Source organism: Cnephaeus nilssonii (genome assembly GCF_951640355.1).
Source record: "Cnephaeus nilssonii genome assembly, chromosome: 7".
Classification (NCBI taxonomy): Eukaryota; Metazoa; Chordata; class Mammalia; order Chiroptera; family Vespertilionidae; genus Cnephaeus; species Cnephaeus nilssonii.
This window is the reverse complement of record NC_137078.1, coordinates 100,765,144-100,790,053: the sequence shown is the minus strand read 5'-3', so window position 1 is coordinate 100,790,053 and position 24,910 is coordinate 100,765,144. Positions and strand designations below refer to the sequence as shown.

Sequence of the window (24,910 nt, the reverse complement as noted above, 5' to 3'; positions counted from 1 at the left end):
CCCAGCTGGGCCCCGGGGAGCAGGTCAGGGGCCCCCGCCGCAGCCCCGGCTCCATCAGGGGCAGACACGGCCGGTGGCCGAGCGGCTCGGTTTCCAGGAACTCCAGCCGCTGCTGCAAAGCCGGCCTCCCCTCCGGCCCCAAACGCACGGCTGACGCCCCACCCAAGTGTGTCTTTGTGGCTCTAACTGATCCCAAAGGAAGTCCCTCCTGGTCCCTAAGGAACGGAGATCGCTCGCGGTAGCCAGTCCCGATTGTGTCTCGGGTGGAGACAGGAGAATCGGGGTCACCGCCCGCCCGCGGGGGACGCTGTGCCCGCGCTTGTGGCTTTGAGGACCTGTGTCCCGAGCGGCCCTGGGGGCGGGCACGGCCTCGGGGTCACTCACCCTCTCCCGCCCCTCCAGGACAGGCGCGGGTCCCCGTTTGGCTCAGGGAGACTTAAAGCAGGAAAACAGCATACCTTCCCCCGCCCCACCCCGGGCTCTCAGCGCCCAGCCAGCATCCCGAGCCCCCTGAGCCCCAGCCTCCCTCCCTCAATGGCCCCCCCAGCGTCCCACAGCTCTCCTGCTGCAGTGTCAACGGGATGCGTGGCCCGGGTCCCGCCGCCCTTGGCTCCTGCCGCCCTTGGCCCCTGAGCCTTCCGTGGCCCCGACCCGTGGGTCCAGGTCGGGGAGTTGCATCCACGTGGCTAGTTACATCCACGGGTTGTCTCCTGAGTCTCTGTTCCCAACCCTCCCTCCACCTGCTTCCCATCCCCTGAGCTGTGTCCCCCCTCATTCTCCCGAGACCCCTCTACCAAACATGCCCCTCCTCTGGGCCGTCTCCCTGGGCCCCATGCCCGACCCGTGGGTCCAGGTCGGGGAGTTGCATCCACGTGGCTAGTTACATCCACGGGTTGTCTCCTGACGCCACTCGGAACCCAGGGTCCAGGCTCGACACAGCGAGGACATTGAATGACGGGCACCCCACTCCACCCAGTGCTCCCCGATGAGAAGGGTGGGAGGACCCCAGAGGGACCACGTGCAGTAACACCCCTCCTCCTGCTCTGTCCACAGACGGTCCAGCCTGGTCATCACCACCAAGATCTTCTGGGGAGGAAAGTAGGTGATGCTCCGGCGGCAGGTCCAGCGGCCGCAGCCCTGAGCCCAGCCCACTCCCCTGACTGAGGCGGCCCCGGGCTGGGGGGGGGGGGGGGCGGGGCAGGAGCCAGGCCCTTGCTGCTCAGTCCCCTGGTGCCGACGAGGGTGGGCGGGCTTTGGTGCCGCGGTCTGCCCTGGCTGGCGCCCGTCCCTACAAAGGGAGGTCAAGTTCCCGAAAAGCGGCTTCGGCTGAGTCTGTCTTTCTTCAAACCTTGTCTCACATTTATGTTTGCGTTCGTGGGTTTGTCCTTTTTTGCTGATCACAAAGGCAGCATTCTAAAAATTCTGGGAAACAGATAATTGGTGAACTGTCCTGTCCAAACCACCCTACCTTCCCTGGGCCACAACCACCACCCCCACCCCCCCGCCCCCGCCTCCGGGACTCGTCCCTGTTCTCTCTGGGGCTGGACCAAGCCAGCTTCATGGGAATTACAAATATGGCTCATTTTTTAAAATATGTGTTTATTGATGTCAGAGAGGAAGGGAGAGGGAGAGAGTAATCAGAGAGAGTCATTGATCGGCTGCCTCCTGCACGCCCCCCACCGGGGATCGAGCCCACAACCCGGACCTGTGCCCTGACCGGGATATGGTTCATTCTTAATCTTTAAAAAAAAAAAACCATGCCAAACAGAAGAGCAAATTGAAAAACAGGGAACACCCCCCCCGCCCACAGCCACCCCCACCCCAGGACGGCCAGGAGCAGCCTGGGCCTCCCCCTCCCCCACCCCACCCCCAGCCCGCCACGCCTGTGGGAGCGCCCCGGTGCCTCCTGGTTTCAACCCCGAAGTGCTGCCTGCTGCCCTGCCTTTCTGCCTAACGTCTGCATCATCACCACCTTCCCCACAACCGCTTGCCCCTGCCTTTCTGCCTAACATCTGCATCATCACCTTCCCCAAACCGCCTGCTCCCTGCCTTTCTGCCTAACATCTGCATCATCACCACCTTCCCCACCGCCTGCGCCTTCCCTTTCTGCCTAACGTCTGCATCACCAACACCTCCCCCCACCGCCTGCCCTCTTGCCGGGGCCTGTTTTCCAGAGCGGAGACCGAGAGGGGCCTCTCCCGGAAGCACATCATCGAAGGTGAGGCCCCCTGGGTGCAGAACTGAGGGTGCGCCCCCTCCCCTCCCGATGAGCACAGGGCCCAGGCCTGGGGACACCCGGAGCTCTGCCCCCCCCCAGTCCGGGTCCCGAGGGAGGGGCAGGGGTGTGGGCAGGGCGGGGCCTGTCGCCCTGGGCTGGCGGCTCAGGGCGCGCACCGCCGTGGCGCCGGGAATGGGGAGCACCAGGCGAGGGTGGACGTCAGACACGGCCCGAGGGGCCCGGCACGCGGAGCACAGGGACGGGGCGCTAGCGCGGCCATCTGTATTCCCAGTGTCTCCCTGCCTTTCTGTCCACGTTCACGTCCATCCACAACAGCCAGGGGACGGGGGGGGGGCTTGCCACCCTGCCCCCAGCCCCGCACCCACTCCACCCCTGCCGGGTGCAGGGTCACGACTGGTGCGTCTCAGACGCCCTCGGCCTTGGGTGCGGGGACGCCACATGACCTGCCCCGCCCTCCGTGTCACCCCACGGGCCACGGGAGACCGGGGACGGTCCCCCCACATCCCAGCACAGGGCATTGGCTTTCTCCCCTGGCCTCCCCGCCCCCCAGCCGCCCGCCTCGTCCCTTCCCCCTCCGGCGCGGGCCACGGCCCAGGCAGTCTGTGAGCGGCCCTCCGCCGCCCCCCAGGTCTGAAGGCCTCGCTGGAGCGGCTGCAGCTCGAGTACGTGGACGTGGTGTTTGCCAACCGCCCGGACCCCAACACGCCCATGGAAGGTGGGTTCTCCACCGGCCGGCCCCGAGGCCCCACCCTGGGGCCTGAGGGCCTCGGCACGGGCCCCACGGGGCACCCAGGCCGGCGGGGAGGGGAGGCCAGGCCTTTGGGGTGGAGAGAGCGGGCAGGGAGGCCTGAGCTCAGCCCCAGGCTCCCCCCAGCCGGGGCACCTGGCGCACCGGGGTCCACGCCTAATCCACCGCGGGTCCCCGTCCTGGGCTCAGGGCTGCGCATGCTCTCTCCTCCCGGCTGCTGAGAGTTCGCAGCACAGACCATGGCTCGTTGCACCCGCTCCTTCTCTCCATCGCCTTCCCCGAGGCCTCCGCTCTCGCTCGGTCCCTTAGAGGAGAAGAGGCGCCAGGGCTTCGCAGAGCGGTTTTGGTTTCTTAGGCCTTAATTACTCTTTCGCCTCCGCATCGCCCCCTCCCAGCTCCCCCAACCCCCTGCTTCGGACCCTCTTCACGTGCTTTCCTGCTTCGGGGGCTTGGGAAATTAGGTCGTGTTCGGTTACTTTTCCTTCATTTGTTGACATGTATATATACACACCGTGTGCGCATGCGTGTGTGTATATGCGCGCGGGCTTTCTAACAACGCGTGTTCTGCGGAAGTGATTTGTGCCTCCCTGCCGTGCCCTTTGTCATTCCACGCCTCCCGTGTTCCCACAGCTGTCAACTCTGGTCTCTTTAAATCTCTTTTTATCACCAGGGGACCCATTTAGTTCCTCCAGGTCCCGGACATTCATCATAGAAGGTACCCAGTGCCCTCGCCCGGCCATGGCCCGTGTGCGCGCTGCATTTTATGAGGCAGTGGTTTTATTTACACGGCTCCCCCCCGAGGACAAACTTCTCCATAAAATGCATACGGGAAGCAGTGCCGACACCCTGCCAGGGGGCCGCTGTCCTTCACGCTCCCGCCCTCTGTGCATGCCCGCCCCCCGCCTGGCGGTGCTGAGGTCCTGGGGCGGCCGCGGGGCCCCTCCTGATTGGGGGGTGCTGCGATCAGGGCCTAAAACCTTGACGCTGGATGGGCCGGGGCGGGGATGGGGGAGGCCAGGTTCCCACCGGAGCAAACACATCGGGGATCCCCGAGTATGTGGCCCCCACAAGTCTTACCTTCTCCAGAATTCATGTTCGCTCAGCCCCTGCCCCACCCAGAAGCAGTGAACCCCATGCGAGCTGCCCCCACCGCGCGCTGGCTTCTGTGAGCGCTCATGTCCCTGGGAGGGCTGGCCACCTGCCACTCACCCCCCGCTGTGTGGCCTGACCCCCTGGAATGGAACATTGTCCCCCTGGAAGGACCCCCTCATGAGCCGGGAAACTCGAGACCCGTGGCCCCGTGGCCCCGCCCGCCCCTATGCTCAGGGCCCAGGACCCCACCCCGCGGCAGGCCTCGGTCTCCCTGGGGACTGAGCTGAGTTCCACGGTGGCAGGGCTCCTGCCTGCCAACTGGCACTGCCACCTGACCCGCCCATGTATTATTTGTGACATGGCAGGAGATGCCAGGGGTCTGGGCAGCCGCTGCAAGGATTTGTTCGGCGGCATTAAATATTGAGGCGAAGGACAGGCCCCTCGTTGTCCCTGTGTCTGGGGCCACTGGCGTCCCACTTGGGCAGAGGGCGGAGCGCCATGGTCCGTGGGAGGGCACCGTGGTCCCGGGGGTGGCTCCATGCCCGCCGGCCACCGCCTGGGACCCTCCGGGAACCCAGCAGCCTTGGCCCAGGGCACCCGCCGCCAGGGCCGCCGCCACAGGCTCTCGGGCTACCGCGTGGCCTTGACCGCGGGCTGGGGCGGCCTGCCCTCTGCATGGAAGGCACTGCATCGCGGCCCCTCCTTAGGAGGGAGCTGCCGGGAGCCAGGCCGGGCACGGGGCCCTGGCTCTCCTCTCCGGCATGTGGCCTGCGCCTTGGCTGAGAGACGGGGGCGCTCGCGCTGCATGGCTGCAGGTCCCGAGAGTGTTTCTAAAGAGCCCGACGGGGCGCCCGGCCGGCACGGGGCTCAGGGCTCGGATGTGGGACCCTCAAGCCCTCCACCCGACACCGCTGTCCTTCATGACGACCGGTGTCTGCAAAGGGCGGCCCCTGGGGCGTCCGGGGGTCCGGGCTCCCTGCCAGCCCGCTCCCCTCCCTGGGATGGGGACGGGGGGACGGGGCTCGGCCTGCAGGTGTGGAAGCCCAGGTGTGAGTTTTGCGGGGTCTCCGCGCCCACAGAGACCGCCACCCCAGGAGCCCCAGCCACCGCAGGCTTCTGCAGAAAGGGGCCTTGGCCAGGGCCCGTCACGCTTTGTTTTAGAAACACTTGTCAGCTCCCCCGCCCACTGCCTGGGCAGTCGGACTTGCAAGCACTGTATGGGGCCTGGGAGACATCTGGGGTGCGGCTCCCCCCCCCCCCACAACCCCAACGCTGAGACGTTGGAGACTGAAAAATGTGAGGCCAAGTTCTGTTTCAAAAACGACAACATCCCCACGAGCTGAAACCACCCGGGAAGGAAAGCCGGCAGGTTTCGCTTCCTAGAGCCTCTCCTGAGCCTCGGGGCGCCCTGGGGGGGTCCCCCATTTAAAAGGAAGGCTGGTCTCAGCGGCTGAGGTCCTAGGACACTGGGACACGGGGATTCTCGCTGCCCCGTCTGCAGTGGAGACCTTGACGTCCCGCTGCAGCCTCGGGCCTCCCCAGGAGGGTCGCCCAGACCCCCCTTGCGCTAGGAGCAGAAGCCACCGCCGCCCTGTGCTGGGGACACGCTCCGGCCCGGGACGGGGCTGGCATGAGAGGCGGGGGCCTGGCCCAGACGGGCTGCCATGTCTCCCCTCGCTCCTCTGGGCCACCCAGGCCCTGCGCCCTGTCCCTGCAGGTGCCACGGTCACTTCGCCCGCCCATTCTGCAGCCCACTGAGAGTGAAGAGCCCGAGCAGCCGCCCGGCAGCAGGCAAACACTGCGCCTGCCTCCGCGGCCTCCTGCCAGCGTGGCTGTGACCTTAATCCCCACCTGCTCTGCCGGGGGTCGGGCCCTGCTTCCTCCCGGGACCAGAGAACTCTCTAGAAGGGCCTCACATCCTTCCATCTCCCCCACAGCCCTTCTACCCTGACAGGGAACACCCAGTCCACCCACAACCCTTCTCTCAAAGATCCCAGGAGGCCTGTGCTACTGGGGGAAGTCATTTTCAAGACCAATTGCTTGGTCCTGGCCAGTGTGGCTCAGTGGATAGAGCGTCGACCTATGGACAGAAGGGTCCCGGGTTCGATTCCGGTCACGGGCACGTACCTCGGTTGCAGGCTCCTCCCCGGCCCGGGCTCTGATCAGGGCACATGCAGGAGGCAACCCATCGATGTGTTTCTCTCTGTCTCCCTCTCTCTTCCACTCTCTCTAAAAATCAATGGGAAAATGTCCTCAGGTGAAGATTTTTTTTAAAAAAGACCAGTTGCATGGAGGAGGTCCGCTTTTTTCTGACCCCGGACCCCCCGCCCCCCGCCCCCCGCCCCGGGAGCCGCGAGTACAGTGCTTGCAAGACGTCGTTGCAGCGCCCTGTCCCTGCTCCGGCGCCTGTGTTTGCAGAACGCGCCCCGCTGGGCCCCGTGCCCCCGGCCACCCCCCAACCGGTAGCTCCCCCTTCTCTCCTGCAGAGACTGTGCGCGCCATGACCCACGTCATCAACCAGGGGATGGCCATGTACTGGGGCACGTCGCGCTGGAGCTCCATGGAGATCATGGTACGGCGGCCTCAGGGGTGCGTGCGCGGCGTGGGCTCCTGCCCGCTCTGTGGAGGGACTCTGCGGGTCCCGGGCTGTGGGTCCCGGGGGCACGGGTGCTGTGACGTGCGGCGGTCATGGCTGCAGGCCTTGAGGGGTCTTGGTCCCGGCACGGGGTGCACTGACCTGGGTTAAGACGGGGCTCACCTCTCTGAGCCTCCCTCCCCTGAGGCCCAGGACTGTTCTGGGGGCGGCCTGAGAGCAGGTGCCCAGCTCCGGAGACAACCCTCAGGCCCGGGCACCGAGCTCTCGGATCTGCCAGGCGCCGGTAGATGTAGGGGCTCTGTGCCCTGGCTGGGGGGGCTCCGTTGGTTGGAGCGTCGTCCTGTGTACCAAGGAGGTGGTGGGTTCGACCCCAGTGAGAGCAGCTGCAGGAAGCAGGCAATCCCCCCCTTCTTTCTCCCTCTCTCTCTCTCTCTCTCTCTCGCTCTCTCGCTCTCTCTCTCCCTCTCCCCCTCATCTGCTAAGATCAATTTTTAAAAAACACCTTTTTTTATTTAAAAAGATGAAGGGCTTCGTGTGGACTAACTGCCATTTAACCCTCACAGCGCCCTGTGAGGTCAGTGCTGCTGTCCTCCTGCTTCTCAGAGGTGCACGCTGAGGCACAGAGAGGTTAAGTGACATACCCAAGGTCACACAGCTCGTGCTGAGATGAATGCCCGGGCTGTGCCGCTCAGAGTCCAGGCTGCCTCAGAATCTGGGTGGCTGTTGGGCCCCACCATCCACCTCATACTCCATGCTGTTCCCCCTCCCGAACCTCAGGAAAGCCTCCCTGCATCATCATTTCCCTCCACGGGAGCTTGCCAAGGCCAAGGGCGGCGGGTGCCTCCTCAGGGTGAGGGTGGGGTGGGGGTGAGGGGGGGGGCTGGAGGCTAGAGGCCAGGGGACTGTCTTCCCGCTCAGACTGACCCACAACCCTGGCCTCTAGGCCCCTCCCAGCCTCAGTCCTTCCCATCCCCTTCCCAGAGCTCCCACACCGGACGCTCCTGGCTTGGGTTTCATCAGAGAGTCCCAGATTCCCACCTCATCAAAGAAATGAAGCGGGATGTTCATTTGCAGTTAAACGCAGCCCTAGCGGGCCCCCAGCTCCATCAGCTGCGCGGTGGCACTAAGGAGCCACCAGCACCTTCTCCCCATTTCACAGACAGGAAAACTGAGTCCCGGGGGAGGGAAAGGGCCTCCCAGGCTGGCACGCAGGGCTTCCCCGGGGTCTGTCTAAGATCAGTTTTTAAATTGATCTTAGAAAGCAAATGAGGGGGAGAGGGAGAGAGAGAGAGAGAAAGGGGGGGGCGGGGATTGGCTGCCTCCTGCAGCTGCTCTGACTGGGGTTGAACCGCCACCTCATTGGAACAAGGACGACGCTCATCACAGTCTGGTCCGCGGAGCTGAGGCTCCAAGTTCCAGGAAGGGGCGGAGGCGGCCACGCTCCCTCCTCACCAAGCATTTTCTGGCCGTGCCATCCCCCCGACCACAGCAGCAGCCACACGGCAGGCGGGCACTGAGAGTGCCCCTGAGCCAGGCTGTCCGAGGGCTGCAAACACCACTGCTCGTTTGGCCCTCGTGACAGATGGGGAAACTGAGGCCCGGGGGGTGAGCCCCTTGCCCAAGGCCACCTGGCCAGGAATGCCAGGAGCCAAGTCCCTTCAGCCACCCCCTTTTCCCCCTCAGGGCCGGGCCTAGCAGGTGCCCGGGACAGCTGAGAGGGGGAGGGGCAGGTGGCAGTCCTAACAGGATGCCCTGTGTCCTCCCTGCCGCCCGGGCGGCCCCGCACCCACTGCCGGGCAGGGCCCAACGTGCCTCTGCCTCCGCAGGAAGCCTACTCGGTGGCCCGGCAGTTCAACCTGATCCCGCCCATCTGCGAGCAGGCCGAGTACCACATGTTCCAGCGCGAGAAGGTGGAGGTGCAGCTGCCCGAGCTCTTCCACAAGATCGGTGGGCGCCCCGCCCCGCACAGCCCCTGCCCCGCCCCGCACAGCCCTCTCCCCAGTCCCCGCCCTGGCCCCCCCCCCCAGCCCTCTCCCCGGTCCCCGCCCCCTGCCCCGCCCCGCACAGCCCTCTTCCCCGCCCCCCCCCACCCCCTGCCCCGCCCTGCACAGCCCTCTCCCCCGCCTCCCCCACCCCACCTGGGGGCCCAGGACATGACCTCGCCTGGCTTTCCTCCTGCAGGAGTGGGTGCCATGACCTGGTCCCCCCTGGCCTGCGGCATCGTCTCTGGAAAGTATGACAGCGGCATCCCGCCCTACTCCAGAGCCTCCTTGAAGGTCAGGAGGGGTCGGGCAGGGGAGGGGCCAGGCCAGGGATGGGCATGTTGTAGAGGTGAGGCCTCGGGCCGACAGCCGTGCTGCTGGGCACCCTTCCCTGGGCCCTGCCTGCAGGCGGTCCGGGCCGTGGGAACGGGCCCTGGCTGGCCTGGCCGGGCTGGAAGAGCTGCCCACTCCGTGGGCGCGCCCCGGTGAAGAAGTGCCTTCACTCTCCTGCACCCCCTAACGCCCTCCTTGGTTCCACATTCACAACCTGGCTGGGTCCACATGTGCCTTTGGGATGCCCCCCCATGCACACGCATGCACGCACATGCACACGCACACGCACCTGATCTGGGCTGAGCTCAGAGCCCGGCTGCACAGCTTCTTCAGTTGTCACTCAGAGGTGACTGACTCCCAGGACGAGTCCAGAGAGGGGACTCCAGGAGGGTGTGCAGAGTGCAGGGGAAGGCCTGCCCAGGCCGGGGCAGGTCCAGCCCCGGAGCCCCAAGCCCCAGGTTCAAGGGCAGATGGCCTGCCCTCCTCACTTCTCCCCAGCCCACTGCAAGGCCAGGGGCCCCTGCAAGGCACTGCGTCCCTGGGAGTGGGGCAGGGAGGCCGCACCCCCTCGGTGCCGGACCCAAGCCCACAGCACCTCCCGGATGCCGGCCTCCTGGGAGAAGGGAGGTCACGGGCCCCTCCTGTCCTGGTCACGGGCCCCCTCAGCTCCCCGAGACAACGGGCTTCAGAGAGCAGTGGTCCCACACTCCAACGGCCAGGAGGGGCCACTGCCCTGGCTCCGGTCCCCAGCCACCGGCACACAGAGGCCCCGGCGACCTGCCCTCACCTGGGGGCTGTGTCTTCCCTCCCCCACCAGGGCTACCAGTGGCTGAAGGACAAGATCCTGAGTGAGGAGGGCCGGCGCCAACAGGCCAAGCTGAAGGAGCTGCAGGCCATCGCCGAGCGCCTGGGCTGCACCCTCCCGCAGCTGGCCATAGGTAACAGCGGGGGCAGGCGTGGCCATAGGTAACAGCGGGGGCAGGCGTGGCCATAGGTAACAGCGGGGGCAGGCGTGGCCATAGGTAACAGCGGGGGCAGGCGTGGCCATAGGTAACAGCTGGGGGCAGGCGTGGCCATAGGTAACAGCGGGGGCAGGCGTGGCCATAGGTAACAGCTGGGGGCAGGCGTGGCCATAGGTCACAGCTGGGGGCAGGCGTGGCCATAGGTCACAGCTGGGGGCAGGCGTGGCCATAGGTAACAGCGGGGGCAGTCGTGGCCAGGGGTCACAGCTGGGGGGAGGCGTGGCCAGGGGTCACAGCTGGGGCAGGCGTGGCCAGAGGTCACAGCTGGGGCAGTCATGGCCAGGGGTCACAGCTGGGGGAGGCGTGGCCAGAGGTCACAACTGGGGGGAGGCGTGGCCATAGGTAACAGCTGGGGCAGGCGTGGCCATAGGTAACAGCTGGGGCAGGCGTGGCCATAGGTAACAGCTGGGGCAGGCGTGGCCACAGGTAATAGGCTGGGGCTTGGGGGCAGAGTTGGAAGGTGTCAGGAGCCCCTTATGCCTGGGCCAGCCCCTTTATGAGCCAGCCACGGCTAATGGGGGTCCCACATTCATGGGGAGAAGGTGGGATCCCTGAGCACTTGGGCCACCTCTCCACATGGGGCGGTCAATGCCAAGTCTCCCCCAGCACCCCCCGCCCCCCCTCCCCGCCCCCCGGCACTGCTGAGCGCTGGCCTTGCTAGGTCCCTCCAAGCCCGCAGACTCAGGCTGGGTGTCCCCTGCCAGTGAGGGGAGAGCAGACCGGAAGGGCGCCGGCCCCGGGTGTGTCTCCTCACCTCTGTCTTGCTGCCCCAGCCTGGTGCCTGAGGAACGAGGGCGTCAGCTCCGTGCTCCTGGGCGCGTCCAGCGCAGACCAGCTGATGGAGAACATTGGAGCGATCCAGGTGAGCGGGGCCCCATCGGTGTTCGGGGAGCCCAGCAGGTACCGGCTGAGCACCTGCTACCTGCCAGGCACTGTGCGAGGCACGTGGGCTCCGTCAGGGAACCTCCGAAGAGCCCTGCTCTGGAAGAGCTGGTGATCTAGCCGAACAGACAGCAAGCCCCGACGTGGAGCAGTGAGGGAATTGGAGTCACATGAGCGCTCTGAGGGGCTGGCGAGGGCCCAGGAGCAGGGCAGGAGTGAGGAGGGGGCGAGGCAGGAGTGAGGGGCGGGTAGGGCTGAGGGGTGGCACAGGAGTGAGGGGTGATTAAGCTGCCGTGGGAGCCCTGTGGTCCCAGGAGAGTAGGGGCACCATCTGACTTTGGTCTTAAGAGTGACCCCCTCTCTCTCTGGCTGCTGCTGGAGGGAAGACGGGAGCAGGGAGAGGTGCTGGGAGGTGACAGCGGGGCCGGGTGGCAGTGGTGGAGGCGAGGGAGAGGCGGGTGCACCTGGATGTTTGGAGGCGATGGGAGAGGCGGGTGCATCTGGCCCACAAACTGGACGTGAGGGGGAGCGAGTCAGAGACGCCCCTGGGTTTGGCGCAGGGAAGGGTGAGGTGGGGAAGGCGGGGAAGGCACTTCAGGGTGTGGCGATCAGGGGTCTGGCCCTGGAGGCTGCACTGGGTGCCGCCCAGAAGGTTCTGGAGTACGCTGGCGTTTGAGGGGCAATGTATACCCCAGGGCGGACCTCCTCTCTGCCCGGAACCTTCTGGAACAGAAAGCAGCGCGGCCCCGTCTGCCTCCGCTGGAGCTGGACGCCCTGAGGGCCCCGCGGCCGCCTCCCCCACAGGCGCGTGGCGGGATCCCGACCTGCTCTTGTCCTGGCCCTCAGGTCCTCCCCAAGCTGTCATCCTCCATCATCCACGAGATCGACAGCATCTTGGGCAACAAACCCTACAGCAAGAAGGACTACCGGTCCTAGGGGCCCGCCGGCCGGCCGGACACTCCCTCCCCCGTCTGTTCGCTCGCCGCCCCTCGCTTCCGCTGTTTTGAAGCCAAGTCATGAACGTGGTTCGCATCACAAAGAAAGCCCTCCCGGGTGTCCTGGGGAAACACCTCAGAAGCCGCTGCCACACACCGCCCACTGCTCCGCGGCACCCCCGTCCTGCCGGGACGCCCCGATCCTTCGGAGGCCGTCAGGTGGCCCCCCCAGGCTGCACCTCCCGTCGGGGCCGGGCCTCCCCGGAGCCTCCGCAAGCCCAGGCCAGGCTGGACCAGGGGCGGGGCAGGCAGGGCCGGCTCTCCTCTGCCGAGGACCCCGCTGGCGTCGGCGGCGAGGAGGGGGACCCCGGGCCTGGTCCTCCTGGGCCCCCCCACAGGGCCCTGGGTGCTGGGCTGGGCCTCCCCAGGGGTCTCCCTCTGACCCAGGGCCCGGCCTCAGCTGCTTCCCCACCCCTGTCCCAGGGGGTCTCGGGCCTTCTGTGCTGTCCCCTGACCCCCACCTCCTCCCTGGCTGGTAGGGGTCGGAACCCAGGGGGGCTGGCTCTGCAGTCTAGGGCCCACAAGAAGTTGGGGGTCTGATTTCAAGCTCATTGCCCTTGGCAGGGGCCCCACCTCCTCCCTGGCTGGTACCCGTTGCTGCCCCCGAGGCCGTGCGTGCTGAGCTGGGCTGGCTGCTGGCCACGCGTGGGAGAGAGAGGACGCCCTGCCCTGCTGGGGTCGGCCTCGGCGTCTGCAGGGGACAGGCTAGAGCCCTTCCCGGGGCCCGGGTCTTCTGTCCGTGCCCAGCACCGGGGTCTTGTACCCCTAGCCGCAGCCCCCACGGTGGAGAAACGACCCCCGCAGGCTCTCCCTGGAGAGGCGGGGTTGAGGTGCTCTGTCTTGGGGCGCTAAGCATCTCTGTGCTCAGAGCTTGCGACCTGGGCAGATGGGCAGCAGGGCCACCCCTGGGACCCCCACACGCTGTGACGTGTGGGGGTGTCACTGCACACCACTCCCAGCCTGCAGCAGGTTGGGGACAGGGACGAAGGGCAGGACACACAGGCTGTCAGCCCCTTGCAGCCCCAGCTGGAGGGGACGGGGAGGGGGTGGGGGAGAGGGGGGCCTGCAGCCAGGAGCCCCAGCCCCGTGGCCTGAGAAGTGCCCCAGCCTTTGCCGGCCATGTGGGGGGCAGGAGCCAGGCTCTACGGATGTGCCAGCCGCTCTGTAGGGGCCCTGTGTGCCAGCCCCCCAGGCACCCCCACCCCCTCCCACGCACCAGGAGGCGGGCACAGCGGTCCTGGGCACAGAGCTGCCCCGAGGCTTCCTCCCGCCTCCCCCTGCCATTCGCAGCCCGCACCCCGTCCTGGCTGGGCTGAGGCCGGGAAAGGGCTTTGAGAAAAGCCGCAAAGGCGAGGGGGCCGGGGACAGCTCTCTCCACTCCTGACCTCCGTGCTGAGCCTGGAGTCTAGAACCTTCCCTCCTCGTAGGCCTGGCCCTTGGGGTCTCCAACTCGTCCCCTACAAGCTTCACCTGTGAGTGTGGCAGTGGGCAGCGCCGGTCCTGCCGAGGTGCCCAGCCGGTGCCACTCCCCATCCTACGGGGGGGGGGGCGTCCTGCTCTGAGGACGGGCCCCGTGGGGCATTCTGTCCAGGCCCACCCCGCCCTGGGGGAGGGGCGGGGCCTCCACACGCTGCCCCTGACCACCTGCTGGCCACCCACCAACAGGGACTTGCAGGGCCAGGGCGGGCCGCTGCCCACGAGCCTCCCCTGGGAGGCCGGGCCCATCGGCCACGGGTTGGCCAGAGGCGGGCAGGGCCCGGGCTGAGCTCCGCAGAGGCTGAATCGGCCGCACAGGGCCCAGCAGCCTCGGCCCTCGGCCCGGCCCGGTTCTGAGGTGGCCTCTGCTCCCTGGGGGACAGGGCCCCGACCCAGGAGGGAGCTGGAGTGGGAGAGGAAGTCAGAGCCGGGAAAGGGGTGAGCTGGGCAAGGTGGCCCCCAAGGGTGGCCCGGCCCCTGCACGGGGTGGGGCGCTGCCCCCCAGCCTGGCCCCCCTTCCCCGCCCCCGGGAGTGCCCTGCGAGGAACCTGGGCCCAGGACAGGCCGGGTCGGTTTTGCTGGTTGATGCCGCACGGAGCCCCGCCTTCTCAGCCCCTCTGGTCCGGCAGCGGGGGGGGGGGGGGGGGGGGGGGCTCGCTGTCTGCTGGTCTGTAAATACCGCGCTTCTTCTCCGGTTTTTTTAACGACTGTGGCTCCCCGGCTAACGCGCTCCCCCCGCAGGCGACACCGCCATCCGCCGCGCTTCCCAGTGACACGTATTTATGGAATGACCAATAAAACTCCAGCCCGTGGTCCGCGTCCCGCCCGCTGCTCCCCTCCTTTCCGGGCTGGGGGGGCTAGGGCTGGGCAGTGGGAGGGGGAGGGGCCGCCATTCAGCACGGGCCCCGAAGCCTGTGGCCAAGGGCGGGCTGGGAGAACTGGGCCTGGAGAAGAGGCAGAGACTGGGGACCAAGACCCCCCATCTCTCCCGAGTGATTCAGGAGTGGGGGTGCCCCCACCGCCATTCCATGCTCTCTGGTTGCTGGGGGGCTCTGTGCCCTCTGGGGACACAGGTTGGGTCCAGGGGGCCAGTGTTTCTCTGGTGCAATGGGGGCTGTGTTTAGGGGTGCAGGTGGGAGGGCTAGGCACCACCCATGCACACCCTTCTTGGGGTGCCCCTCTCTCCCAGGGAGCCCTTCAGCCCTGAGGGGCCGGGTCTTCTCAGGCAACACCCCATCCCCCCACACCCTCTGCTCCCCATGCTCCCCAGCCCCGCCCCCTCCGAGGTCGTGAGAATGGAGGGAAACAGACTCTGTCCTTTCCCAAAGGGTTTATTAAAACGCAGAAAACCAAGACACACGGAGCACAAGGCGAAGGGGCGGTCGGCGGCGGTCTGTCCAGCGTCCCTCATGTCCTCCCAGGGCGGGACAGGGCACCCCTTACAGGGGCTCCGCTCCCAAAGCTCCAGCCCCCACCCAGCTGGGACCCCCCCCTCCCTGCTGGGACCCAGGGCCGGCGGGCAAGGGGCCTGGCCCCTCAGCGGGGCCGGGGACCACCGGGTGGGAGTCCCCCTCATCTCCAGGCTGGGGCTCAGGCTCCCACCTCGAGGCCAGGGGTTGAGGACACACACACACCTGACGGGCCCTTTCCGGGTTATTGTACTTAAAAAAATACTTTGTTTAAAAAAAATCTGAAAACTAAGAAAAAAATCTGAAACACAACGCCAATGACTTTGGGCTGATAAACCACAACCTGTAAACTTCCGGGGATTGCAGACGGGGCTGGAGCGGCTCCCTCGATGGAGATGGTGGTGGGCACGGGGCAGCCACAGGGACAGTGGGGAGACCCCGGCAGAGGCCAGGCCAAAACCACGCTCCACGGGCCCCTGACCCTCCCTCACCACGAGCCTCAGACCCACAAGAGCCCTGGTCCCCGGACCCTGGGAACAAGAGCAGAGATGTCACCAGTCTCAGCTCCCAGCCGGGGCCGGGGACCCCCGAGGACCCTGGATAGGGACCCCCGGAGGGGGTGGCACCCGGCCAGCTGTGGGCATCAGCAGGACCTTGGTCACAATTGGCAGAAAACAAAGGAGCTTCTGAAGGCGGCGGGCAGGGCGGGCCTCCGGACGGGGTTCCCCCAACACGGTCAGTCCAACCCTAACCCCCCTCGTTGGCTGGGAGCCCGGCGGGAGATGCTCAAGGGGACCGTGGCCCAAAGGTGACCCGACAGAAGCCCAATCGGCACGGGTTCAAATAATAACAAAACCGCAGCCTGGCGCTTGGGGTTCCGCTGGCCCACGACGGCCCCGTTCTGCCAGCAGCAAAACCAAAGCCGCCCCAAGGTGCCAAAGCAGCAGGCTTCCACCCCACGGCGCTGGGCGGGAGATAACTGATAACCAAGAGAAAACATCCTCACGATCCTTTTTCTCTCCCAAAGCAGTCAGCAGAAACTCCCCTCAACCCCAGTGCCCGCGGCCCTCGTCCTGCGCCCCCGGGCACCGGGCGTGGGGACCACAGCCTTTCCCAGCCAGCAGTGCCGGGGGCCGGGCCGACTGTGGGCACCTGGCTCTGGCCCGGTGAGAAGGACCCAGGGGCGCTGGCAAGGCCTGGGAAGGGCGTGGAGACAGAGGGCAGAGGGAGGCTCCCCGGGGCGGAAGGGCGGAAGGAAGGGGCCACAGGCCTGGGGCGATGGACGCAGACCCTCTCCCGCTGCCAGGTGCCTCGCGGCCTGATGCCCGGAGGGTCCACGTGGCCGGGGGAGCTGGCACTGTGCCCCCCGAGGCCGCCCACAGGAAGGGGACATGTCGCTCAGGGCCTGGGTGGAGGGGCGGTGGGCAGTCACCTCGCTGTGGCCGGAGCCAGGGGCCCTGCAGGGAGCACTGACCGGGGACGCCCGTGCAGGTGTGTGAGCCCCAGTGAGCTGGGACGGCCCCCCCGTCCCCCCACCCCCCCGTCCCCAGAGCGGGCCGGCCGCGGCTGTGTGCGTGTCCTGGAACCTGCAGGTGCTTCCAGACCCTCCCCACCCCCCCCCACCCCGATGCCAGGCTGGCCCTGCCCTGGAGGGTCTGCTCAGGATGGAGAGTGGGGCTGCCTGATGGAAGGGGCTCGGGGGCCCAGCCCGCCAGGGTTCGGAGGACGCCTGGGGCCCTGTGAGGGCCGGCCAGTCACCCAGCCGTCCCCAAGGTGAGCCTCCAGATCCTGGCCCCGGGAGCTGAGCCCAAGCCCCTCGGGGCACCCCACCCCAGGCCCAGCCTGCCTGCCTCTCCAACGGGATTCTTACCCAGAGCGTCTCCCCCGGAAGCCCCAGGCTGGGAAACCCCTCCAGGCTGATGTCAGACAGACAGGCCCGGGCTTGGCCCACCCCCTGCCCACACCTGGGCCGTTACAGGTGCCACCGGCTGGTGGAGGGGCAGGACCGTGTTCCTGGCAGGAATGAGCCTCTGGGGGCGCATCTCGGGCACCTAGGCCGTGCCAATGACAAGCGCCCGGATCGAGGCCTCTCCACAGACAAAACCAGGGACAAGTCCATGCTCTGGGGGCTGTTTCCCTGGTTCCTTTGCATCTGCAGACCATGAGCTACGGGGAGCGGGGGGCAGGGGCGGGGCGGGGGGGCCTCGAGGTGGTGTGACGGCCTCCCAGGGCAGGGCTGCTGTGACCTTCCTGTAATGCTCGCACACCTGTCCACAGCACACCTGGCAGGTGGCCCAGACTCTGGGCCTGCCCCACAGGGCAGTGGCCACGTGCTCCGAGGGTGCTGACAGAGCCCGGGACGGACCCCTCTGACAGCCCCACCCCGCAGGAGGCCGCTCCCCCCTGGTGCTCCCCAGCCCTGGCAGGAGGGGAGAGTACAGGCCCGCCCGAACACGGGCAGCAGCAGGTCTCCAGTGTGGGGCCCGGCCGCTGGCCCCGTCCTGACCCGCCTGGCATTGGGGGCCGCACGGGGGCGGGGGCGGGGCAGAGCGGAAGGCAGTGCAGACGGGACGGCGGGTGGGGCACACGGGAGCTCCGGGCAGACGCTGCAGGGCCGGGCAGCGGCAGGGTTCCGGGAGCTTCCGTCCGTCCGTCCATCTGGAGCCCGTTGACTGACAGACAGACAGACGTATGCTGGTTAGTCTCCTCCCTACGCCACTCGACCTTTATCAAGACAAACCTGTTCAAGTCTTCAATAGGAAAGTGCAAACGATGTACAAATAAACGGAGTCTGCGCTAAGACGGCGCCGGCAGGCGGCCGGGCGCGGCGTGTGGGTGACGCGTGTGGAACACTCAGTGTGACGAGGTGGCACTTCTGGGCCCCGCCCCACGCGATGGCATCCCTCGGGCTCCCTCCTGCCCCCGGTGGCCGTGGCGACGACGGCACCCATGAAGGCAGGATCTCCTCTCCTGTGGGGGCGGGCAGGCGGCCCGGCAGGCTGGCTGCAAGAGGCAGGTCACAGGTTACAGAGGTTGGGGGTCGGGTGTGCATTGGGCACAGCACCCCACACTCTGTCACTGCCCCCCCCACTGCCCATCACAAGCAGCTGTAATCAGAGGGGGATCCCAGCCAAGACCTCCCAAGTGCCAGAGAGCGCCCCAGCTATCAGCAGCCCCCGAGGCAGCCAAGCTGAAACCCGCCCCCCACTCCTACCTCCACCCTAAAGCCACGTTCTTCCAGGACAGACGGGCTTGGGGGGCGGGTGAACTGGATAAGCTCCCTCTCCTGCCCCCCAGCCACCCTCCTAGCCCGGGGCAGGGAGCAGGGCGAGATGAGAGGGGAGTCCGGGCGGCGCCCTCAGCCGGGCAGTGGAGAGGAGGCGGCGGGTTCCGGCCGCGGTGGCCCCTGACGCCCGCAGGGACACACACGTGCACACAGGATCAGCCCCCTTTGTGCCCTGCCTTCCCAGCCTCCGGGGAAGTGTCCGGAAGCCTGGGCAGACTCACTGGCCCCGAGATGGACCCCAGGGCAGAGGGGGCCGGGGCAGGGGGCTCCGGGCACATGGGCGAGACCCCGGGAGCCCCAGAGGCGGTGAGGACCACATGGCTCCGGGTGAGAATCAGCACACGGACAGGGCTGATCCGGCCAGGCCTGAGCTGCCGGCTGAGCTGGGGACGCACGGGGACGGGGACGGTAGCTGGGAGCAGCCTTACCTCAGCTGGGAACGAGCGTTGCCAGAGAGGGAAGTCGCGGGCCGGCTAGATATCTGTCGGGAAGAGAAAGCCTCGGCTCGCCCAGGCGGCCCGCGGGCACCCCGTGCACGCAGCCCGGAGCAGACGGGCACCTACCGGTCACGTAAGGCCCCAGGGGCATCTGGTTGTAGTTGACGATCCCTCCCGGTCCGGGGCCCCGGAAGTTGGGCCCGAAGCTGCTGTTGTACATCTGGGAGGAGCCGAACGCGCCCTGGAGGCAAGGACTCGGGTTTAGAGATCCCCGTCCTGTACGCCGACCCCAGCCCACGCCCGGCACACGCTTGGGGCGCCCCGCGTGCAATGAAGGGCTCGCCCGGACCCGACCTGCTGGGTGGTGGGGTCGCCGGCTCGGTTGGTCAGGCGGCTCAGGATGCTGCGCTCCGACATCTGCAGGCGGGCGGCCACCGGGGGGATGCGGGACAGCATGGAGGGCAGGCGGGTCACGTCCGCCTTCATGTCACTCAGCAGCTCCTCCAGCTGGTTCAAGACTGGGGGGGGAGGGGGAGGCGCGGGCTGAGGCTCTGGGCCGTGCTCACTCACAGGCTGTCACTGCGCTCCCAGGGCAGCGGACACCAGGGGGCGCTCCTCGCCCAGCCCTCCCAGGCCTGCAAAGCAGGGTCACGCCACCAGGGAGGAGACAGGGGTTCCCCAAAGAGCCTCTCCCAGGGGCCCCCGGCTGTAGAGAGGGAGGCCAGAAACTCTGAGCCAACACGGGGTTCCCCGCAGGCCCTCAGCCCGCCTCCTGGCTCCCAGGAGGCCAGCAGCCCCACCACGCTGGGGACAGGGTGGAGGGCCCCCAGACAGAGGCCTCCCTCGCACACAGAGCAGGCCAGGGAGCCCCGCCGCCCGCCAGTCTGGAGCTTCCTGAAGATCTGGATAAATGGGGGGTCAAAGGTCTGAACCCGGGAACTCTTGGGCCATGACCTGAGTGTCAATGTCCCCATCTTTAAAATGGGGTGCTAACCCTCACCACCCAGGATGTGATGAGGACCACAGCCTGTATTTCAGGTACATGGGCAGGGCTTGAGGGACTGGGCGATGGACTCCCCCATCCTGGCCAAGAGGCTCCGCCCTCCAGGCTGACGCTCTGTCCCGGCCCCAGGTCCCCATCAGCGCCCGCATCTCTGGCCGCCAGGCCCCGGGCAGGAGGAAGGCGGGCTCGGCCTGGGGGAGCGGCCCTCACCCTTGTGCAGGACGGCGTTGGCAGGCTTGTTCCCGGCGAGGGACTCCTTGGACAGGTGCTGGTGGCTCTCGGCAAGGCACTCCACCTCGGCCAGGCGGGCGTTCAGGGCCATGGCGGGGTGGTTGGGGTCCTGGGTCATGTTGAGGTACGCGGCTCTCCGAAGCTGCTCCTCGATGACCAGCGCCTGCTCCAGCAGCTGGGGGGGGGGGTGGGGAGAGGGGGGCATTGAGCGTGGGCCTGGCCCCTTCTCCCCCGCACCACCCCCGCCCGGACTCTGAGCAGAAAGGAGGGAGGAAGGACACCCTCGCACTCAGCAGTCCACCCTCATCTTACCACGGTCACCGCGGAGCCCTCGCCAAGCGGCACCCATCACCCAGAGCGGGGCCGCGCGCCCAGGGGCCTGACCCAGGGCAAGGACCCAGCACCCTGTGAGTTCGTGACTAAATGACTCCCCTCTGTGGGCGGCCTGGTCCACATCGGATATGTGGGGAAGGGGGTGGCTGCTTGCTAACCCCTTAACCTGCCCTCTTGCAGCCCCGCCCCCCATGACCTCTGACCTTGAACCTGCGGGCCAGGAACTTGTTCTTCATCTCCAGGTAGTTGCCCTTGTGGATCTCAGACTTGAAGGGCTCGTTGAGGATCATGTATCTCGGGTCGTTCTGGATGTCCTGCCAGCGGGCGTAGCCGTGCCTGTGGCACCGTTAAGGACAAACCTGGCCAGGGCACCGGGGCAGGGTGGGGGGGGGCGGGGTCACAGTCCTGACTGCATTCTCGGGCGAGTCATGACCTGGGCGGCAGGATGAGCGTGTTGACGACGATGACAGGACAGTCAGCGGACGCTGAGAGGGACCCGCCGGGCACAGGCACGGAGGCTCTGAGGGCTGCATCCCGACAACCCGGGTGGGGGCGGGGGAGACACGTTCAAGTTCTCACCCAGCACCCGTGACTGCCCTCATTTGGAAACAGGGTCTTTGCAGATGAACTCAAGTTAAGAAGGGGTTCATACTGCCTGGCCGGCATGGCTCAGTGGTTGAATGTCAATCTATGACCCAGGAGGTCACGGTTCGATTCCCGGTCAGGGCACATGCATCCCGGAACATGTCCAGGTTGCAGTTTTGATCCCCAGTAGGGGGCGGGCAGGAGGAAGCTAATCAATAATTCTCATCATGGATGTTTCTCTCTCTCCCTCTCCCTTCCTCTCTGAAATCAATAAAAATATTTAAAAAAAAAAAAGAAGGGGTCATACTGAGTTAGGGGGAGCACGTGTCCTTATAGAAGGAGATTTGCACACAGACACAGACACCAGGGAAGATTGGGGGGGTGTAGTTTCAAACCGGGGTTAGGGGCCAGGGATGGTGGCTGCCCCCAAACTGGGGAGGAGCAGGAGGCGCCGCCCTGAGGTGTCCTGCGGGAACAGGGGACAGTTATTGTGCCCAAGGTCCCAGCTGTGAGGGGCAGAGTCAGGATCTGAACTCTGGCGGCCTGGCTCCGACACCTCAGCCTCCATGGCAGGGATCAGTAGGCGATGGCCTACAGCCTCGTTTTGTAAATAAAGTTTTATTGGAACATGGCCACGCTCGCTGGTGACGTGCTGTCTGTGGCTACTTCCGCTACCAGGGCAGAGTAGAGTGGTCACCCAGCAAAGCCCACGATGTTCCCTCTCACTCCCTGCAGGGCCCGTCGGCGGCTCCTGTCCACACACCCTCCTCTCGCCACAGCTGCCAGCCCCGCGCGAGGCTGTCACGAAGGCCAGCTGTGCTGGGGGCTCTTCTGGCCTCCGGGAGGTCTATGCTCAAATGTCACCTTCTCCAATCACCCAATGGAAATGCAACCCCACCCCAAAAGCCCCCTGTGGCCCTCCCTGCTCTGTCAGGTTCCATGACCCCCACTTCACTAGCTCCTGGTGTTCACCATCTCCCCTCAGTACGATGCCAGGTCCAGGTAGGCGGGGGTTGGGGGCTGCATCCTCCATGCCCGGCACATGGTCGGTGAGCGACAGAGATGGGACTAAGAGTGAAGCAGCCTTCAGGGGTCATTACTGGGAGGAGGTGAGGTCTGTGACCATAGGAATTAGGACCATTTGCTATGGAGTCAGATGGATGGGCTGTGACTTCTTAGCTGTGGATCTCTGGGAAAGTCACTTGGCCTCTCTAAGCATCCGTTTCCTCCTCTGTATAAGGGGGATCATGTAGGGCCCCTCATGGAAAGTTGCTGTGAGGATGGAGTGAGTATTGAGGGTAAAGGGATGAGCTGCTGCTATTAGGGTCACCATCACCATCACCATCACCATCATCATCATCACCATCACCACCATCATCCCCATCATCACCATCACCACCATCATCACCATCACCACCATCATTATCACCACCACCATCACCATAATCACCATCATCATCACCACCACCACCATCATCATCATCACCATCACCATCACCATCATCACCATCACCATCACCACCATCACCATCACCACCATCATCATCACCACCACCACCATCATCATCACCATCATCAACATCACCATCATCACCATTACCATCATCACCACCATAATCATCACCATCATCACCATCATCACCACCATCACCACCATCATCATCATCATCATCATCATCATCACCATCAGCACCATCACCATCAATCACCACCATCACCATCATCACCATCATCATCACCACCATCATCATCACCACCATCACCACTATCATCATCATCACTATCATCACGATCATCACCATCATCACCATCATCACCATCACCACTATCATCATCAGGAAAGGGGCCCTGGCTCCTAACTCCTCACCCCACACACCTCGTGTCCCTCCCCGAGGTCCACAGCGGAGCAGGCCAGAGTCCTGGGCAGCCTGGCTTGGCAAGGATACGTCACGATGCCTGCCAGCAGCCAGTAGTCATGGCGTCGGTGCCAGATGTCATAGACGTTCCCCGAGGACACGGCAGCCGAGGACACAGCGGCGCGCTCTTCGTTCTGCCACAGCGTGTGGAGCTCTGGGAAGCCAGTGAAGGGGGACAGAATGAGGCACCCCGTCCCTCACAGGGGTGGGCCCAGGAAAGCCTCTGCTCGCTGCCTACCATCTTCCCACCCCGAGAGGCTCCGTGTTACTAGGAAATGCACTCTCATCAGCCATTCACACTTTAGTATAAAATACCCATCTGCCCAGACTCCCAGGACCCACGCAGTCAGGAAGGCTGGACACCGACCACCCCAGCTCTGCCCACCACCCCACCCTAATACCTGTGAAGCCTCCATCTGCAATGTTGAACATGAACTTGAACTTCCCGTTCTTATCTTCCTTCTTCCCCTCTTCGTCCTCCTCTTTGTCACCATTTTGCTGGGTTTCCATGGGCTCCTTCTCCTCGACTTTGGTGTCATCTATGGGAGGACAGACCACACTCATTTATCCCAGAAGGCACTGCCCAGGGGCTTCTCTGCCGAGTGCTGGGACCCAAAGGCTAGGGGGACCCATCTCCCGTCCTCCAGGGGCTCAGACGGGTTTTACACACACAAGCACGCGGGGCTGGCTCCCTTCCCCACCAAGTCAGGACCACCTGGGAACGGGGTAGGGCACGTGAGAAGTGCAGCTTATGTTCAAGGAAGGCAGCGCGGCCTTAGGCGTCAGATCAGAGGACACCTGTTCTGGAACATTCCAGCACCCAGAGGTACACAGGCTTCTGGCTGAGCCCCAAATGCTCCAGGCCAAACTCATGGCCTGCTCTCCTTCCTCCTGATGGTGCTGGGGCCACAGGAGGGGTCAGGAGAGAGCAGGGGACCTGTCCCCTGTGGGGCGGGCAGGTCAGTTCCCACCCATCAACCCCCACCAGCGCCTAGAGCCAAGGGGATGGTGCCCAGGAGGCTGCGAAGTCCCAACAGGGTCCAGGCTGTGCCCTCAAGAGACCACAGGACACAGGTCAGCACACGTGTGCAGGAGCCCGCACCTGGCCTCAAATCGCTGCCGTCCCCTCTGCTGTGAATCAGGCTCAGCTCCAGCTTGTCCAGAACTTTCTCTTTCTCGGGAAGCACTTCTGCAAGACAAACGGTGCTCACGGGTGGGGGGCCGGAAGGGGCAGCTCCGCGTTAGCCGTGCGCAGAGCCCTGTGCCTCCAGGAAAACTCCTCCGGCGGGGGCGGGGCGTGGACACCCCCATCAGCATACCTCTTCCCTCGCACCCCATCCCAGCAGCACCCCCCCAAACACCTAAAGGCGCTGGAAATCCTCCTATCACAGCGCTCCAAGCTCTGATCAAAGCAGACCAACAATGAGGAAGGATATTAACACGCTGAAAACATGGCAAGCCTATCGAACTAGAGCCTCACACCCCGCGATCACACATCTGTAGAACAGGTGTTCCTTCCAGGCACACATGAGCGCTGACCAAATCTGGCCACCTCCGGGCAGAAAGCAGGTTTCCACGCTATCAGACAGAAGCAACGCCATGCAGACGCAGGTTTTCACGCCGCCATGCAAACTGAGTTTGAAATCACGCCCACGAACCCCAAACTCTGAGAAGTGCCAGCCCGGAGGAGAGACTGAGTCCTGGCTCCCCCTGGGGTCCAGGTGCTGGGACAGAGCGAGCACAGCCCACCTCATGGCCACGGGGAGGGGGAGGGAAGCCAGCAGCCGCCCTCTCTCACCGGGCGGGGGAGGCGGGAGATGGCACTAGGGGGTGCCTGGCTGGGGGGGTGCCTGGCTGGGTGGGTGCCTGGCTGGGGGGGTGCCTGGCTGGGGGGGTGCTGGCTGGGTGGGTGCCTGGCTGGGAGGGGTGCCTGGCTGGGGGTGCCTGGCTGGGAGGGGTGCCTGGCTGGGGGTGCCTGGCTGGGAGGGTGCTGGCTGGGGGGGTGCCTGGCTGGGGGTGCCTGGCTGGGGGGGTGCTGGCTGGGGGGGTGCCTGGCTGGGGGGGTGCTGGCTGGGGGGGTGCCTGGCTGGGGGGGGTGCCTGGCTGGGGGGGTGCCTGGCTGGGGGGGTGCCTGGGGAAGCCCACACCTCACCTTTTGACAGCTGCTCCGGGGAGGGCTGGGCCTTCTCCGCCTCCTCCGGCCGCTCCTCCCTGGCCCTCTCCTTGCCGTCTGAGCTCTCCTGCCTGTCCTCCCCATCCGCTCTGTCCAGGGCAGTGGGCAGGGCCTAGGGAGGCAGGGGAGGCTCGGCAGGAGGGCAAGGCAAGGAACGGGCTCCGGGCTTGGA

At 65.9% G+C, this 24,910-nt stretch overlaps 2 protein-coding genes across 5 annotated transcripts in view; one reads left to right on the top strand and one right to left on the bottom strand.

Moving 5' to 3' along the window:
* The window catches only part of KCNAB2 (potassium voltage-gated channel subfamily A regulatory beta subunit 2), a 65,541-nt gene extending 51,363 nt beyond the window's left edge, over positions 1–14,178 (top strand). For all 4 annotated transcript variants that reach the window (XM_079777564.1, XM_079777563.1, XM_079777566.1 and 1 more), the window contains 9 exons: positions 1,054–1,098; positions 2,175–2,218; positions 2,868–2,954; positions 6,566–6,651; positions 8,502–8,622; positions 8,857–8,951; positions 9,808–9,928; positions 10,786–10,874; positions 11,741–14,178. In XM_079777564.1, the coding sequence (XP_079633690.1) occupies positions 1,054–1,098; positions 2,175–2,218; positions 2,868–2,954; positions 6,566–6,651; positions 8,502–8,622; positions 8,857–8,951; positions 9,808–9,928; positions 10,786–10,874; positions 11,741–11,830 (778 nt within the window). In that variant the 3' untranslated portion in view covers positions 11,831–14,178. The remainder of the gene's footprint in view (positions 1–1,053; positions 1,099–2,174; positions 2,219–2,867; positions 2,955–6,565; positions 6,652–8,501; positions 8,623–8,856; positions 8,952–9,807; positions 9,929–10,785; positions 10,875–11,740) is intronic.
* CHD5 (chromodomain helicase DNA binding protein 5) overlaps positions 12,829–24,910 on the bottom strand; it is a gene marked incomplete at both ends in the record, with an annotated part of 54,184 nt that continues 42,102 nt past the window's right edge. The window contains 10 exons of the mRNA XM_079776411.1: positions 12,829–12,915; positions 17,722–17,777; positions 18,624–18,738; positions 18,852–19,015; positions 19,711–19,906; positions 20,268–20,400; positions 22,596–22,719; positions 22,967–23,104; positions 23,668–23,754; positions 24,718–24,850. Of these exons, the coding sequence (XP_079632537.1) occupies positions 12,829–12,915; positions 17,722–17,777; positions 18,624–18,738; positions 18,852–19,015; positions 19,711–19,906; positions 20,268–20,400; positions 22,596–22,719; positions 22,967–23,104; positions 23,668–23,754; positions 24,718–24,850 (1,233 nt within the window). The remainder of the gene's footprint in view (positions 12,916–17,721; positions 17,778–18,623; positions 18,739–18,851; positions 19,016–19,710; positions 19,907–20,267; positions 20,401–22,595; positions 22,720–22,966; positions 23,105–23,667; positions 23,755–24,717; positions 24,851–24,910) is intronic.